The 19228-nt window shown below is 35.3% G+C and overlaps 1 protein-coding gene across 2 annotated transcripts in view; it reads left to right on the forward strand.

Moving 5' to 3' along the window:
• The window catches only part of LOC149785887 (uncharacterized), an 87578-nt gene that overhangs the window by 17354 nt on the left and 50996 nt on the right, over positions 1-19228 (forward strand). For both annotated transcript variants that reach the window (XM_089979877.1, XM_089979878.1), the window contains exons 18-33: positions 659-773; positions 1362-1633; positions 2714-2828; positions 4208-4401; positions 5251-5365; positions 7082-7257; positions 8351-8465; positions 8887-9071; positions 9947-10061; positions 11849-12081; positions 13446-13560; positions 14492-14727; positions 16712-16826; positions 17041-17303; positions 17774-17888; positions 19012-19226. In XM_089979877.1, coding sequence (XP_089836003.1) covers positions 659-773; positions 1362-1633; positions 2714-2828; positions 4208-4401; positions 5251-5365; positions 7082-7257; positions 8351-8465; positions 8887-9071; positions 9947-10061; positions 11849-12081; positions 13446-13560; positions 14492-14727; positions 16712-16826; positions 17041-17303; positions 17774-17888; positions 19012-19226 — 2694 coding nt within the window. The remainder of the gene's footprint in view (positions 1-658; positions 774-1361; positions 1634-2713; positions 2829-4207; positions 4402-5250; positions 5366-7081; positions 7258-8350; positions 8466-8886; positions 9072-9946; positions 10062-11848; positions 12082-13445; positions 13561-14491; positions 14728-16711; positions 16827-17040; positions 17304-17773; positions 17889-19011; positions 19227-19228) is intronic.

Here is a 19228-nt window from a genome sequence, read left to right on the forward strand (position 1 = left end):
TTGATTTTCTTGTAGGTCTGTCCCATCACCAATCAATAAGTACTTATATGCTTTATTCCTCACTTCCTTCCATATATCAGCACATTTATACAAAACTGTTTCTCTTATAAAATTACAAATATGTCGGTATGCTTACCACATATGCTCAAGTATAAGTCAGATCTAACCACAAGCAGCATAGACATCAGATCTGCCAGCACATAAAGTTATAGCAGAACTGGAATAATGTTGTTTATTCTGCTGATTATGCCTAACAAACTAAATAAACCCAGATCTACAAGCATATTATGTGATAGCAGATCTTAGTCTATGCATTTTGCAGTTCTATTCAACATGTACACAAGTGTATATGGTATTAAAATGACATTATTTCAGTCTGATTGGCTGAAGCAAATAACCAACCATTTATCCCCAGCTAGCAAATTTCATTTGGCTACCGCATGGTTGGTTTGTTTCATGTAACAGCCGTGTAATGTGTGTCTTATTTGACTGCTTTGTAAAACGGTGTGTTTCTTTTGACTGCTGTTTAATTTTGTGTTTCATTTGACTGCTATGTAATTTGTGTTTCATTTGTCTGCTATGTCATTTATGAGTTTGATGTAATTAATGTGAAATTTATATGTATAATGTGACTACTGTGTATTTTTTGTCAATGTAGATGGCTGTCTGTACAAAGGTCAGATGTATCTACAGGACCAGATCTGGACTGATGGTTGTGATTACAGCTGTGAGTGTACAGATGCCAGTACTGGCATGTACAACTGCAAGCCAAAGTAAGCTCTCAGTTTGGAAATCTTCTGCATTGATCCTAGATTTTCTTTTTCTGGTTTTATCAGTATGCTAACCAAATAATTATATTCTCCAGAACAACTTTAATTTTCATATATTCTTGATATTTTGTCTGTAATTAATCAAGCTCACAAAATATTAGGTATACTATAATTAGTATTACATTATTTAATAGATATAATTTTCTATTATATATAAATGTTATACATACCTGTTACTTGAATATCTGTCAGTTATTAAAATTAGTTTATGTTATTTGACTTGGCATGGTAGAGGACATCAGGAGCTATTAGATGTTACTGAGTTTCCATCTTTAAATAAAGAATTATTATTATTATTATTATTATTATTATTACTATTATTATTATTATTAACAGCTCTTATTGCTGACTGCCATCTTGTTGGTTTGCAAAATATAAATTGTTTTTGTTCATAATGTGAATGTGACCTCAGCATGCTGGACACGGTGAGAGTGTGCTGGATTGATTATATCATAGCATTGCATTTATCCTAACTGATAAACATAGACACTTGCTGAAAGTGGAATTAAAAATTTCAAATGTTTCTTGCAGATGCCCAGTATTTCCCAATCTTCCATCGGAATGTCACCTGGAAGCAGACCCAAATCAGCCTTGCTGCAAGATCCCCAAGTGTAGTTTCACCGGAGCACCAATTCCTGTTTACCCTGTGTACCATCCTAGCATGACTGGCCACAGTGAAGTACGACCCCCAAGTCCCTCAGATCTATATAATGGCACCCAGAACATAATCGACTATGTGATCACGGTTCCTGCCAATACACCTGCACCTCCCACTGCAGGCTCTGGAGGCATTGGAGGAATAGGTATGTCAGTCACTGAGATTTTTCTTGATTTATCTTGTATTTTGGATTCACTGGTCTAGATTGTTAATTAAATAAAGCATTGGACATAACTGTATAACCCATGGTTACTTTGATTATTTGTACTCTTGTTTTCTTCACATTGTATTGGCATAAGGGCATAAATACACTCTGGAATCTTTCACAGAATAAAAAGTGAAGACTTAAGCTAAATCCTCATCTGTAATGTAGTTTAATTTATAAGATTGTTTTATCTTAGATTGGTTATTTGAAACTTATTATAAATCTGTAATCTTTATGACACATGCTCTTTGGTTACTGTCATTTCTGTTTCATCAGTTTTACCCTAAAGAACTTGTATTGTCATTTTGACACTAAGTTGACTTTCACAGCAATTCATTTTTAAATTTTGTTTGTGCTAGATCCAAGTTTAATGCATTATCTCTTCCATTAAGATATACCGGATTAGATTTGGTCTCTGTCTGTACAAACTTATGTATGGGGTTAAATTTTAAAAAAAATTTACATACCATTTTTTTCTGCACATGTCAACGTAAACTTTGCAAAGCAGTTGTACATTCTTTATGTTTTTAAAAGCTACAGCAAATCGTTATGCATATGGATACACTCTCCAGACTAGTGCTCTGAATTTTGTGTAGCTTAAGGATACACTTGTTTCTGTGTATAGTCCAAGGTGACTCTAGGATACACTTGTTTCTATGTAAGGTTCAAGGTGACTCTAGGACACACTTGTTTCTATGCAAGTCCAAGGTGACTCTTTGATACACCTGTTTCTGTGTAAAGTCCAAGGTGACTAAAATTTACACTTGTCTCTGTGTAAAGTCCTGGTGACTCAAGGATACATTTGTTTTTATGTTAAGTCCAAGGTGACTCTAGGACAACACTTGTTTCTAAGTTAAGTCCAAGGTGACTGTAGGATACACTTGTTTCTATGTTAAGTCCAAGGTAACTCTAGGATACACTTGTTTCTATGTTAAGTCCAAGGTGACTCTAGGATACACTTGTTTCTATGCAAATTCCAATGCGACTATAGTGGTAATACTTTATTTATTTTTGTTACAGGTTATTGTGAGTACAAGGGACAGAGATATAATCAGGGACAGCGTTGGGAGGATGGGTGTGACTATAACTGTGTCTGTGATGATGCATCCATTGGGCACTACAGATGTGTAGACAAGTTAGTTTTGGATAACTCATAATTTACATTTACATTGTCACATGATCAGTAGACAAATATATTGCATGCAGAGCTGTGTATTTTTAGCCATCAATTTGCAAACTTTTTAACCATTATTCTCTCTGTCATATAAACTCAGAATATTTGTCATTTGGCTAATAACAATATTACATTGTTCAGATTTCACAAATATCCCTCTTCTTACTTTTCCTTCAATCTGTTCATCATGTATAGACTTTACACATCGTTGTAGAATTGTTCATACAATTTTGGACTTTACTTCTTTCTTTCTTTCTGTCAAATGACTTTAATCACCATTGTTACTTTTATTTATGCAGATAACATCCTTTATCACTCTTGCTACTTGTGTGTGCAGATGATAACCTTGATCACCCTTGCTATTGCACAATTGGCCAAAGACTCGTGACAAATTACCCTCTACACCTCTGCCACTTGCATAGTTTAACTGTAGCATATGTCCTTGATGTTTCTGCTAGCTGTTTGTAGAGTTGCTGTTTTGTGGCATTTAGATCACTGGAAGACATACATGTAATGTGAGCACATTTCTAGTTGGAGGAGCTATTTGGTCTTTTTATAAAAAATTCCATCCATGATGATCATTTTACATCTGCTCATTTATATTTTGAATGTTTTTCAATGTCTTTCATTAAACAAAAAAAAATTACTGCAGAGGTGATTGATTTCTAGAAGAACTCATTTATAACAAGTTTATTTTATTCAAATTGAAGCAAGGGTGTAATTTAGGTTCATTGTCTAATGGAATCTTCCATTCCAATTGGGAAGAATTTGCCTGATGAGTGAGTACATGCAATAATGGAATCTTCCATCTCATTTGTGGAAGAAATTTGCACAGTGGGGGAGGGATGTACATTAAGAGACCCCTTCTTTTATTAGAAGCAAATTAATTCACATCGATTCTGTTTTCTTGGAAAATTAATTCACATCGATTCTGTTTTCTTGGCAAATTATTCGCATCGATATTGTCTTCTTGGCAAATTAATTCACATTGATTCTGTCTTCTTGGCAAATTAATTCACATTGATTCTGTCTTCTTGGCAAATTAATTCACAACGATTCTGTCTTCTTGCCAAATTAATCCACATTGATTCTGTCTTCTTGGCAAATTAATTCACATTGATTCTGTCTTCTTGGCAAATTAATCCACATTGATTCTGTCTTCGTGGATATTTTGATAAGCATTGGCCATTTCATTACATAATTTTCATCAAATAGTTACTTTCATTTTTTTGGTGTATGTTGTTGTAAGCATGTCAGTTTCAAGCTTATATTGTTCTTTTTTAAAATGTCAATCAAAGAGTAGATTTTGTTAATAAGTATATATTGTAAATTAATTGCAGGTGTCTGAAATATGAAAATCTGCCAGTTCCTTTTTGCCATCTTGTTCCCGATCCCAAAAATGCCTGCTGCAAGATCCCCGAGTGTAAGTTCACAGGAGAATCAACTTCCATGGTGTTTTCTGCTGCAGTAACCACACCTAGACCAGTCCCTCAGACAACACCAGCCCCACAAATTGTGACTAACCCCAAACCACGTAAGTTTTGTCAGTTGCAAAATTGTAAGAGGCCTAATCTGTTCTTTCATTTGGAAGAAGAAGTAAATCTGATAAGCAAAACTCATTTGTAGTAATGATATGAAACATGTTACGTATAATACATAGTATGCTAATCATTGAATATAATGACAGCTTAATGTTGCATATGGCAGAGTAACTAAAATTAAACTTGACATAACTTAAAATGAAATAATTACCTGTAGTTTACAGATAGGGCTCAATATTTCCATGTCCATTTAAAAGTGACTTTATGATCTGATGCATTTTACTTAAGCTATAAATGAGGCAAGAATCAAGACAAGTTTGAAGCATTGATTCAAATTTTATGGTAATGTGAACATGAGAAGTACCTAGTAATCTGTTAATACTATAAATGAGAGCCATGTGATCATGAGACCATGAGTAATAACAGATTGCTAGGTATTTCTCATGGTCACATTGCCCCAGTTTATAGTATTCATGTCTACCTTTTCTTTGGCTTATAACCATGTCATATATGTCTCAAATAAATACATTTCTTCCCCATGATGATGTTCTGTTTTGTTCAGGCACTTTCTTCTTTGTCATACAGCTAAAAAAACACAATTGGTGTGATTTATTGATAAAATTCTAATCAAGCCTGTGACAACCACTTGTTAAAATATTTGAATCTGTGTACATCCTGGTTTTATGACCCACTGTATCTTTGGATGGAATTGTATCTATGGATGGAATTTTAATTTACCTGTATCTGTCCATCCCATCATATCTCATTAATGGCAAATATTGTTTCATCACAGATGAGGTTGAGTTATGTAACTTTTAGAAACTTTTCTCTAAATATTTCAGAGATGTGTGTGTACAAGAATCAACAGTATGGCCAAGGACAAGTGTGGTATGATGGCTGCACATATCGCTGCTCATGTGACAATGCTATGATGGGATTCTACAGATGTGTCAAGAGGTATTAACAAAAAGTTCACATCACATCACAGATTCATTTCTGCTGCCACAAATCCAAGATAGCAAGATTATAGCATGACATGACATTACATCACATGGCATTACATTGCACATGACATGGCATTGCATTGCCATGACATGACATTACATCACATGGCATTACATTGCACATGACATGACATTACATCACATGGCATTACATTGCACATGACATGGCATTGCATTGCACATGACATGACATTACATCACATGGCATTATATTTCATGGCATTACATTACATTATATATGATATAGCATTACATTTCATGGCATTACATTACATTACACATGACATTACATTACAGTTCACCTGACATAATATTATACTATATTACATTACATAAGACATGACATGGCATTACATGATGTGGCATTAAATCACATGTGTCAAACTCAAGGCCCGCGGGCCACATCAGGCCCGGCGTACAATTATATCCAGCCCGAGAGAGAATTTTAGGCAAAAATATTTTTTAATGGCCCTGCGATATAAAGTGCAAATCAAATTCCCTAATTAGCAGCCTTGCCAAACATCCAGCTCTGACAAATTGGCATAAGAGCGAAAATGGGTATGCCAATGATTTTTTATTAATAAAACTTTTTTCTGTTTTAATTTATATTAATGTTTAAAAAATGTTTAATTTTCCGCTTATTGAATGTTTATCCTGTTCGGCCCGCAACCTTACATGTGATTTGAGTTTTGGCCCGCTGAGCGATTGAGTTTGACACCCCTGCATTAAGTTAAATATGACATGACATTACATTACACATGACATTATATTATATTACAACATGACATTACATTACATCACACATCTCATGACGTTATGACAAATATGTTTTTAATTGGTGTGGAATATTTTATTTCACATTGTAGTAAATTTATGGAGTGAACTGAATAACTTCTGTCTGTATTTAAAAACCATATAACATTTTTTTGTTATGTGCTCTACATCCAGAATACTACATCTAAACTGAAGGCCTGCCTTTGCTCATGATCCTTGCAAATTCAGTTTAAGCTTATTCTGAATGGTTGGGAAAATGATGACTAACGTTTATACAAAATTCCCAATCATATGAAAATGTAAAATGTTCTTTTGGTTGAAAGTCAAAACATGTTGCTAAAAAGTCTACAATAACTGTCTAGATCTAAATTTGTTCTTATGTAGGGTCATGTACACAAGATTTAAACAGAAAACACATAGAATACATTTAGCTAATGAACAGTGGATCTAAAACGTGTTTTGCAAAGATTAAAACCTTTTTTACCATTTGTATCTGATGCTTGCTATTTATGACCATTTTTTATATTACAGCTGTTAAAAAATTAATAAATCTAGGAAATGCAAAGGTCCTTGTATTTTATTTTATTTTTTACTTCTGTGAATACCTCAGTGATGATATTTAGAGTACTTTGGAATATATTTCATTTCTGTGAATTTTTACAGTGTATAAATGTGGATTTTCACAGCTTCACAGCCTAGGGTACTTTGCAATACTTATATTTCAGTAAGGACTTAAATGTGTAAAATGGGTTTCCTTGTGCATGTAGGTGTAAAATAGGTTTCCTTGTGGATGAAGGTGTAAAATGGGTTTCCTTGTGGAGCCTCATTTACTTTGGAATATTTTTCCTTCTGTAAGGTTTTATTAGTTTAAAGTATTGGTTCTCTCTTTATGTAGGTGCCCAGAATACTTTGGAATACCTGATTCCTGCACAACTATCCCAGACCCACAGGACCCCGGATGCTGTACCGTCCCTGTGTGTCCACAACCTACACCTGGAGCCAATGGACAGACAGCAATTCCCACCATCCCTCCAGGATCTTTCGTTGGCCAGTCCAACAACACCAATGTTGGTCAGTATCACTCAAGTACATTTTATTCATTCAGTAATTCACTCGCTGTCATAAACTAATTAATTAATGGATATAAAGATAATGAAACAAAAGTAGCACATGCCTTCTCATTATCATTAAAATATTATGATGAAACTTTACAACATTCCAAATTGTGCAGCCACAAAACATAACACATCAGCTTGAAATGTATGCAGCAGTTTGGTTATGAGAAGGCCAAGAGGAGTCATAAAGAAAACCTTTAAAGAAAATAATAGAAATCTGAGTATATGAACTTCATAGTTTCTGATTGATGAAATTTACTATATATTCCATTCTAAACAGATCATATTCACCTGTTTTAAAAGTATATTTAAAGAATTGATGGTGATTCATTTTATCAGCCCAAGATGTATTCTAAGACCATATCAGCATACTTATTATTCAGTTTCATTTGAGCTGCCCACTCTGGTTTAGTCATTTACTTTTAAAATTTTAAAACTAATGACAGATCCAAGATCCATTTACCCAGAAAAAAGTGACCTCACTCTCTATCAAATATTTAAAGTCCCAAAGATTAATCTAGTGTAGTCCACATATTAGGCTTGTATAGTACCACAGAGTAGGCATGTACCACAGATTAGGCAAATATAGTACTCAGATTACGCGTGTATAGTACCACAGATTAGGCGCGTATGGTACAGCAGACTAGACTTGTACAGTACCACAGATTAGGTATGTACAGTACCACAGACTAGGCATGTATAGTACTACAGATTAGGTATATACAGTACCACAGATTAGGCATGTACAGTACCAATGACTAGGCTTGTACAGTACCACAGATTAGGCATGTATAGTACTACATATTAGGTATATATAGAACCACAGATTAGGCATATATCATAATTTAATGACTATCCACAGTATCATCCAGGTAGAGTAATCTTGTATATGGACATTCATGCTTAGCTGAAAACCTTCACTTTATTTAGTTAGTACAACAGTAAGTTGTTTTTGTGCCAGCATTAGGGTCATGTTAAGTCTTTACTATTTTAAATATAATACGGTACATGATTAATTCATTGTTGCATCTTCTATGCTTTAACTTCAGGTTACTGTGAATACAAGAACCAAAGGTACAGACAGAATGATAGATGGACTGATGGCTGTGACTACCAGTGTGTTTGTGAAGATGAAAGCAAAGGTCTATACAAATGTGATGACATGTGAGTGAAATTATCTCCCTTGTATTTAATGTTAGTCAAGTTTGGTTATAGATATGAATATACTTCAGTCTAGTCTAATTTTGTGTGTGTGTGTGGTTAGCTAGACATCAGGTGATATGTGCAAAATCATTTTATGAATGATTGGACATTTAAAACAAAAATCTTGAAAAGAATGGGAAGGAAATTTGTATTAACAATGTATATTCCTAAAAATTTCTAATTTTATTATCAGGAAATAACTTGATGACTCCAGCAACATTTTTAAGACCGCATATGCACACATTAATATCATATGCATTATGGGTAAAGTGACAACAATTCCTTTCATTTATTCATGTTTGATTTTATATGAAACTGTATGAATTTTTTTTTATACTTAAAGATCAGCATTGATCACATGAATTGTTGCCATTATTCACAGGTGTCCACGGTACCCAGCTTTGCCACCCCAGTGTCGTCTAATCACAGACTTCACCAACCCTTGCTGCAAGAAACCTGATTGTCAGTTTGGAAGCTCCTTTGGAGAAATCAGTGGCACCCTTACACCACCTCCTCCATCAGGTTTTCCAGCTCCTTCCATGGGTCCAACCCAGGCTCCCCGTCTAAGTAAGAAAACCATATATATATATATATATATATATATATATATATATATATATATATATATATATATATATATATATACATACATACATACATACATACATACATACATATATATATATATGACTGAGTGGGGGATTTTTTAAATATATCTCTAGCTGCTTTGTCTTATCTTTAAATAAGAGTCTATAGGTCTTACAAAACCTTACTATTGTCAGTAAATTAGCTCCCAAAATTGATGTATATTGGTACTTTACCCAAAGTGCAGATTTAAATAAAGCTTTTTTAATTTGAAACTAAACTAGAATTAAATAAAATATGACTACACTAATTGATCTTCTGTACTAATAAATTTATAACTTGCATACCTTGTTTGGAATGCCAAACAAGTTATTTTAGACAACTGTTCCACTTGGTTTGCTGTTTAATGGATTAAGTCTTCCTTGTATTTAACATGTTTTCAGATACATGCTAGTCCTTTCTGTATTTAGCCTCCACAACTCTGTACAATTTTAGGATGCTATCCAGTTGATTGTCTGTTGTTGTCTACTTTCAGCCTTTTTGGTGTCTACTTTCAGCCTTTTGGTGTCTTCTTTCAGTTTGATTTAATGATTACCTTCAGCTATTCTCCTTCTCTTGTAATAGTTGTAGAAATGACTATCCACACAATGACAAGTGAAATCTTATTTTGATGTCATACATGAAGCAAATTTGAAATGGGATTTCGTATAGAATACACATTCAGATTGTTAGGGAATTTTGGTGTCTACAAACTTTTGTATTTAAATTCCTAAAGAATGTCATGAATTAGAAACCTTGTCATTTTCTTTATTATACTCAGATGAGCTCAGTCTTCTTACAATGTGTGTTTGTTTAAGGTTACTGCATCTACCAAAATGCCCGCTATGTCCAGGGTCAGGAATGGAATGATGGTTGTACCAAGAAGTGCCGCTGTGATGATGCAGACAGGGGACTGTATGTCTGCGATGATAGGTAAGCTTTTTTGTCTCTTTGTCTGTATTTGCCTGCTGCTAAACAATGGGCTGGCTGATTTATGAATATTCTGAGTTTGATTTAATGTTGACTGTGTACACCCTCATCTCCTGGCATATTATACAATGACAGATTTGGTTATATAATATTCACAGCTAGACATAATTTATGATGGCTACTTATGCTCTTTCTCTCTCTCCATTCATAACAGATCTAACTGTATCCATAATAGTTCTTCCGTCTGTGTACATACCAACAGATCTCATTGCATCCTTAATAGTACTTTCATTGAAAATGTGCACAAAGAAGTATAATTTCTAGAAATTCACTGCTACAGTTTGTTTGAATCAAACTACTGAATTTCCTCATAATATACTCACTGAGTTCTGAAACCCTGTATTTCCATACTATTCATATTTGCTAGACCTGTCTAAAGGGTCTGATTTCTGACTGACAATAAAGTGCATGTGGTTTGAAAAAGATTGTTGCATTAAGGCTTGAAAAACACCTTTACTGAAATGTACACAGGATGTCAAGGGTACTGACTTCACCATGTGATTTAGAAATAGGGCAGAAAATTAAGAATGTCGTCTTTGTCTTTCAATAAATAAAATGCTGGCATGTCAAGTCACATTTTAAGTAGTAAATTCCCTATTGTTTCCCTAAATTATTTCATAAATTTTCCTTATGGTGTTCCCTACCTTTTCCTTAAAGTTTTCCCTAACTTTCTCCTATATTATTCCCTAACCTTTCTGTATAGTGTTCCCTAATGTTTCCCTATATTTTTCTCTAAGTTTTCCCTAAAGTGTCCCTAACTTTTCCCTATAGTATTCCTTCAAGAAAATTCAGCTCCAAAACTGCTAGGGAGGGGCTATTCATTTTGTTGTCTGTATGATGTATTCCCATCACCCCTCATATTCTTTGGCAAACTATCAAATTCTAAAAACAGAGCACACTTGTTCGTTGGAATTTGTTAGGAAACAATCAAAGCAGCCTCATTTATTTGAATTTGTTTGGAGACGAACAAGTTGTTCTGATAAATGGAATATTTGATAATAGAGAAAATATGTTATGTTACAACTAGGGCAAACAAAGCTGTCTTCTTATATATATAAAATCATCTCTCATGTATGTGAATAGGACAGCAAAGTCTCATATGTATGCAAGTAGGACAGCACAATCTCCCACGTGTGTGAGTAGGACAGCAAAGTCTTGTATGTATGCAAGTAGGACAGCACAATCTCCCATGTATGTGAGTAGGACAGCAAAGTCTCATATGTATGCAAGTAGGACAGCACAATCTCCCATGTATGTGAGTAGGACAGCAAAGTCTTGTATGTATGCAAGTAGGACAGCAAAATCTCCCATGTATGTGAGTAAGACAGCAAAGTCTCCCATGCATGTGAGTAGGACAGCAAAATCTCCCATGCATGTGAGTAGGATAGCAAGATCCAGATAAAATCATCTCCCATGCATGTGAGTAGGATAGCAAAATCCAGACCAAGGTTATGTATTCTGTTTATAACCCACCACATGAATTATTTTTCAACACACACAGTATGGTTGACATTTTTAGTTCAGGCAGAAATGTACCATAAAGTTTATGTTGTTAGATGAAGTCATGTGTCTCTTTTTGAACTTGTCTAACACTAGGGTTGGAAATGATTATTTAGCCAGAATAGAGTGCCAGTCTTCTGTTTTTGTTGGAATTATAAAACCCTGATATTTTGAATAATGTAATTTGTATAGTTATGGTTATATTGTGTGTAAATTTGTCTACTTCACAGGTGCCCACAGTACAACAACATTCCCCCACAATGTCAGATGGTAACAGATCCCCGAGACCCCTGCTGCAGACAACCACAGTGTAACTTTTCACCAGTACCAGGGTCATTTGAAGGCACCACACTGTCACCTACCATGATTCCAACCAAGGTACCTGGAGTCATCCATGGTCAGGTCAATACACCTGCTCCAACACCTGGACCTGATGGAAGATATCCATCTCCTGTTCCACTTAGTAAGTGAACTTTATGTAGAAAAATCTTACAGTCAGAGCAAACAACTTGTTCCAGGCTTTTATAGATTCTACGATTTTTAACTTGTTCCAGGCTTTTATAGATTCTACGATTTTTAACTTGTTCCAGGCTTTTATAGATTCTACGATATTTAACTTGTTCCAGGCTTTTATAGATTCTATGATATTTAACTTGTTCCAGGCTTTTATAGATTCTACGATATTTAACTTGTTCCAGGCTTTTATAGATTCTACGATTTTTAACTTGTTTCAGGTTTTTATAGATTCTACGATTTTTAACTTGTTCCAGGCTTTTATAGATTCTACGATTTGTGTATGAAAATGTTTTTCACCATCTATTCAAAACTTCCCAGCACTAGTTCAGAATCTTGGCAAAAAATCTGTAGCTAATGTAGAAACACATGTGTGCCCAGTTTAAATCATGAGATAATTGTATGTGTGTGCTACATGTGTATGTGAATTAGAACCCAGATTCCCATGCATTTGTGTGTGCATTAGAACCCAGATTCCCATGCATTTGTGTGTGCATTAGAACCCAGATTCACATGTGTTTGTGTGTGCATTAGAACCCAGATTCCCATGCAGTACCTGTGCATGTGTGTGCATTAGAACCCAGATTCCCATGCAGTACCTATGCATACACTGGTATATGTTACGAACCATGTCCAATTCTATTATAGAGTGTTGTGAATACAAGACATAAAACAAATAATTTGATATGGTATATTCTGTTTCATGTCCCATTTCAATGCATAGTACTGTGAATACAAGACATAAAACAAATAATTTGATATGGTATATTCTGTTTCATGTCCCATTTCAATGCATAGTATTGTGAATACAAGGCACAACACAAATAATTTGATATGGTATATTATGTTTCATGTCCCATTTCAATGCATAGTACTGTGAATACAAGACACAACACAAATAATTTGATATGGTATATTATGTTTCATGTCCCATTTCAATGCATAGTATTGTGAATACAAGACACAACACAAATAAGTTGATATGGTATATTCTGTTTCATTTCCCATTTTAATGCATAGTACTGTGAATACAAGACACAACACAAATAAGTTGATATGGTATATTCTGTTTCATGTCCCATTTCAATGCATAGTACTGTGAATACAAGACAATACAACCATTGCTTGGTATGGTATGTTATGTTCCTTGTCCCATTTCATTACAGACTACTGTGAATACAAGACAATACAACTATTGCTTGGTATGGTATGTTATATTCCTTGTCCCATTTCATTACAGACTACTGTGAATACAAGACAATACAACTATTGCTTGGTATGGTATGTTATATTCCTTGTCCCATTTCATTACAGACTACTGTGAATACAAGGGTGGACGTTACAGTCAGGGTCAGACTTGGGATGATGGCTGTGATTTCACATGTACTTGCCAGGACGCAATGAGTGGAAAATATGAATGCACAGAGAAGTATGGAAGATACCCTCTCTCCTTCCCTCTCTCTTTTTTTTCTTTCTCTCTCTCTCTCTCTCTCTCTCTCTCAGAACATCCATATTCTAATATGAATACCTTTCATCATCCTACAAAATATAAGCAAACAAGCATTTATTATCTAGAGTAGATACCTCTTTTGAGGTTGCTCTTCTGAGGTTCATATCACTAAGAGCAATATTCAAAATTAGTCAAAGTTCATCATCCTGTCATTTGGCCAACACCATCTCTCATATCTTCATTAAAATATATCCAACAATGTTTTAAGTTCTTCTATCCATCATTCTTAATTCACTTGACTTTATAGCCATTTCACTTGGCCTTACAGCCATCTCACTTGGCCTTACAGCAATCTTACTTGGCCTTACAGTAATCTTACTTGGCCTTACAGCAATCTCACTTGGCCCTATAGCCATCTCACTTGGCCTTACAGTGATCTCACTTGGCCTTATAGCCAAAACTTATTGTGTGCCTCTGCATCCAACATTTGTCAGTCACTGTGTGTCAGATATCCACATTGCTATTTTAACTTTTTATTAAAATTTGTTGATCTCAATTGGACTTGGTAGAAATGACTATAGCATGCATTCTGTTTCCATGTTTACATTGCAATTATCTGTTTAAATTAAAAAATATGTATCCATTGTTTGTGACAAATTCTTCAAAATAGATAATTCTTTTTCATAAGTACATTTCATATATTTTGTTCTGATTGAAAATGTATTCCTATCAATCTTTTACTGCAGGTTGGCTATTTTTATATTAATCTAGTTGATATGTATTGATACATAGTATAGGTAGATGAGGTTTTTAATATTGATTTTTCAGTCAGTTAATGACATGAAATCTCACAGTATTCTGCAATGAGGAGTTGTTTTCATATTTCATTTAATCATCTGATCTTTTCCAGATGCCCACAATACACCAATATACCACCCCAGTGTCACCTGGTAAAGGATGCTGGCAATCCATGCTGTTTCAAGCCATTGTGTGACTTCAACCCAAATCCAGGAAGCTTCACTTTCCGACCCACAACAAAAGCACCACTTCCAGGACAGACAAATGCACCAACACCTATGCCTCCAACATTTGCACCCAACCTGCAACCCAACCCCAACCCTTACCCATCACCAGGATTGCCAAAGAGTAAGTCAAGCTCCTCTGTAACCTGATGTCATTTTTGCAACCTATATATACCTCTTATATTTCATCTCCTAGTGGATATATATTTTTGGTTGAACTCAGGTTCATCTTCTTGGAAAATTGTTAAGGTACATGCCAAATTGTAAGTCAAACTGTCACCTTGACCTTATTTTATCTCTCCACCCAACCCTAACTTTACCTTTCACCAGGTTTGTAAAATAGTAAATTAAACTGTGTGTAACTGTGTCCTTACTTTACCTCTACAACCAACCCTCCTAACCTTTACCTATCATTGGGAGTGCCAGAGTTACTCAAACTGTTTTTTCCTGTCTTTATGTTACCCCTGCACCAAAGTTAATCCCTACCCATCACCAGAACTGCCAAAGTACAGTTGTTGGTAAACCAGATCTTATTTTACCTCAGCACCCATTGCTACCCCCCATGAGTAAGCCAAGCTGTCAGTAACCCCATTCCATCACCTTGATTACCTAAGAGTAAGCCAAGCTGTCAGTAACCCCATTCCATCACCTTGATTACCTAAGAGTAAGCCAAGCTGTCAGTAACCCCAGTCCATCACCTTGATTACCTGAGAGTAAGCCAAGCTGTCAGTAACCCCAGTCCATCACCTTGATTACCTGAAAGTACATCATGTTGATATTAACTCTAACATTATTTTGTAACTGCATCTTCCCCTAACCCCTACCCTTTACCTAGACTGCCAAAGAATAAGCCAAAATGTTGGTAACTTTTCCTTGTTTTACTTTGGTACCAAAACCCAATCCCAACCTATCACAGGACTGCCATAGAGTAGGTCAAAATGTTGGTCACCTGACTTTGCTTTGCCTCTGCACCCAGATCGGTTCCCAAATGCTACATTTAATTAGTGCTAAAAATAACAACAGTTGGTAACCTGACCATATTTTAACTCTGTGTGTTGTGATAGTATTTCATTAAAATGTAATATGTACAGGTTCCCAAAGAGGGCAGTATCTAACCATGCCCAGGTCTCATCAAGAGCAATTATAAATCAAAGATAGGGACTGACCCTTATACATTTAGGAATCTGCCTTGGACCTTTTTTGGGGCCTTGAGGGATTCATGTTACAATCATATATAAAGTTAAACAGCCCTTCATCTGTCATGATTGTTGATCTTGGCTAGCATCAGTTTTTCTATCCATATGACTACATACTGATATTTGTGAAATGCACATTTTTTAGCAGAAAAATGAAAAAGCTCTTTTCAAATTTAAGTTATATTATACTCAAATTGACCACTGTCCAGATTTATTAGATCCACTGGCCAAGATCATGTGATCTTATGTCATGATTTGGCATCTGTCATGTATTATCTGTTGTATGCTTTATAAATTTGACAATGTTTTTGACATCTCCAACCTGCAAGGTCAGTTTCATTCAAAGTTAGTTCTAAAGGTCATAGACCAGAAGAATGTAGAGAATGGATTGTTATGAGTCATCTTTGTTTCCATTGTTTAGCAGTTTTGCCATCACTGCTGCTCCAAAGCTACTTTGAGGATTGCCATGAAACCTGATACACACATTCATCCCAAACTTTTGTTGGTCCTAAATCAAAATGGTGCCAATTGGATATTCATTATGGCCACCACAGTAGCCATCTTGAAAATTTTTTATCACTACTTCTTCTGAACAGATTTTCATATCAGCATGGTATTTCAGTGAAAGACTTCTAAGGATGTCTAGTTGGTCCTAAATGACAATAATTCCAATCTGACATTCATTATGGCTACTACAGCAACCATCATTATAGTAATTTTTTATATTGACTTCTTATAGTCATTGCAAATTGTTTCTATAACACTTCATATTATGATGTTGAACATCTGTTTCACCTACCTATATCATAAACACTTCACTTGAGAATGTTCATTTTTATGACCAAGGTCCTCCTGGCCTATTCACAGTTGAGTTCCTTTCTTTCCTGATTAGTGTTTTATATCTTGTTGCAGGTGTCTGTGTGTACCGAGGTCAGAGCTACACTCAGGGACAACAGTGGTATGATGACTGTGACTACAAGTGTACTTGTGAAGAGGCAGAGAAGGGAATCTACAGATGCAGCAGGAGGTACAAATATATTCGTCTGTCTGCATGTCCTTCTGTCTTGCCTCATATGATTTATATAGTGAAATATTTAAAAATGATGTAGTTTGTGTAAATTTAAGAAATGCCATCAGTCCCAACACAAAAACGAATATGCTCAATTTTTTATGAATACCTCTCCTGACATTTTTTTTATCCATACTGATGCAACATTAATTCAGTATTGTGTTTTGTGCAGGTGTGCAACATATGACCCTAGCTCCCTTCCCGCCCAGTGCAAGCTAGTTCAGGATCCACAAGATCCATTCTGCTGCAAGGTTCCACAGTGCAGCTTCATTCCCACTAACAACACTTCCAACAACTTCCCCACACCACCACCTGGAAAAATCTCTGGAGGTAGTGTAAACCCAACTCCTCTACCAAATTCCAGTCCTACTCCAGCTCCACAGCCTGGTGTATCTACCCTGGCACCAAACCTGAAACCAACACCCCAGCCAAGAGGTAGGTGGGAAAAATGAGCCAAAACTTGCTGAAAAAATGTTTGAATTTGCCTGCCATTTATTACCGGCATATATTGTTGCAGTCAGAACTTTGAGAAAACATTTTACATCTTTGAGTTTGCCTGCCATTTATTAGATGCATATACTGTTACAATCAGTTCTCTTGACATCTCTAACGAGACTGACCTCATTCTTACTATTGATGCTTTAGTAAAATTATTTTTATCAAATATGTTTAGTCGTATCATCTTCATAGTAAGTTAGTAACATCTGTGAGCCATGTCTTTGAACCTGTGTTCATTTCAGAAAATATCATTCTTCATGTATTGGAAACATATGTGCAATTTGATACTAATTGAAACATGAAAAACACAATGTCATCATTTCCAGGAGGGTTTCACCTGCCTTACTTGTTTGCATGTATAGCTTGATCATCATGTTACACCTCGTAATTCAGTGCTTTCATTTTAGCTGTATGTGTCTACAAGGGCCAGGAATATACCCAGGGACAGAGGTGGCAGGATGGATGCGATTACAACTGTGAGTGTGTGGAAGCCATGACAGGCCGATATGAGTGTACTGAAATGTAAGTACTTGTCAATTATGATGCTCAAGTGTATTCTGTTGTGATGGTCAGTGGATTCTTATTGTGACTGTGAACTTCTTTCTGTTGTGATGGTCAACTGCATTCTGTTGTGATAGTCCATTACATTCTATTGTGATGGTCAAATGCATTCTACTGTGTTGGTCAACTGCATTCTATCATGATGGTCAGTGTCTTTCTATTGTGATGGTCAACTGCATTCAGTTTTGATGATCAGCTGCATTCAGTTGTGATTGTCAGTGTCTTTCTATTGTGATGGTCAACTGCATTCAATTGTGATGGTCAAGTACATTCAATTCTGATGAGAAAGATGAAATTTAATGCTTCTTGTCAAGAGAAACAAAAGTGTAATATCTTTCAGTCTATATATTTATTTTTTCTCTCTAGAATGGCTTATACCTCTTGTAAGTTTTGCACCTCCTTTCTTTTTCTTTTATAGAAATGACCTAGATATGAGCTGATTTAAGAAGAACTTCTAAGTGACTAAATTGCTTATTTACAGATTATTATTACCTTTTTATACATGATTCTATTAAGATTTTAATGGAGTATCTTTAATCTTCTGACAGTGAACTTTGTTCACTTATTTGTTGACTTTGGGAGACTAGTGAGGCAACCAACAGTTCTGGTTGCACATACATTATTGTGGAAATAACGTCAGAACTAGGCAAAACTAGATATGTCTACTTTCAGTTTCAGCACATAATGTACAGGCACTTTGGGAACATAATTAACACTCTGCATTCTCTAGAGGTTGTATAACTTTGGCATTATATTTGTACTGAAATCCATACTTTTGCCTATTGAACATGGTTTAATAAATTTATTGTGATTAATTATGTAGGATTTTGAACTGGACAGCCCTTAATATACATACATTGAATGTTTACAAAATAAATCTTGTGTTTAGATTTGCTATAAATAAATCATGTGTTTAAATGTGTTACTGTGTGTTAGAGTTTGATTTTTCTTCTGTTTGTTTTTTCATAAAAAATTAATTTTGTCCATTGGGACCTGCTCTTAAAAAACAATACATATCAACTTAAAATATGTTTTTATATGAAGGATCCTACCCATGACAAACAATTTCTGATGTTGTTCATAGGTGTCCACGGTATGTGAACCTACCATCCTACTGCCAGCTGAACCAAGATCCCATGCAACCATGCTGCAAGAAGCCATCTTGCAACTTCCAAGGGACACCTGGGGTTCAAACTGGTCAGCTTTCCACACCAGCCCCACTACCTGGTCAAACCCATGCCCCAGGGATGGGTCCAACACCCATGCCTAATGGGCCAACTCTGGCACCCATACCCAAAAGT

This window comes from Sinohyriopsis cumingii, chromosome 13, assembly GCF_028554795.1.
Source record: "Sinohyriopsis cumingii isolate HCF-2022 chromosome 13, ASM2855479v2, whole genome shotgun sequence".
In the NCBI taxonomy this organism is placed as follows: Eukaryota; Metazoa; Mollusca; class Bivalvia; order Unionida; family Unionidae; genus Sinohyriopsis; species Sinohyriopsis cumingii.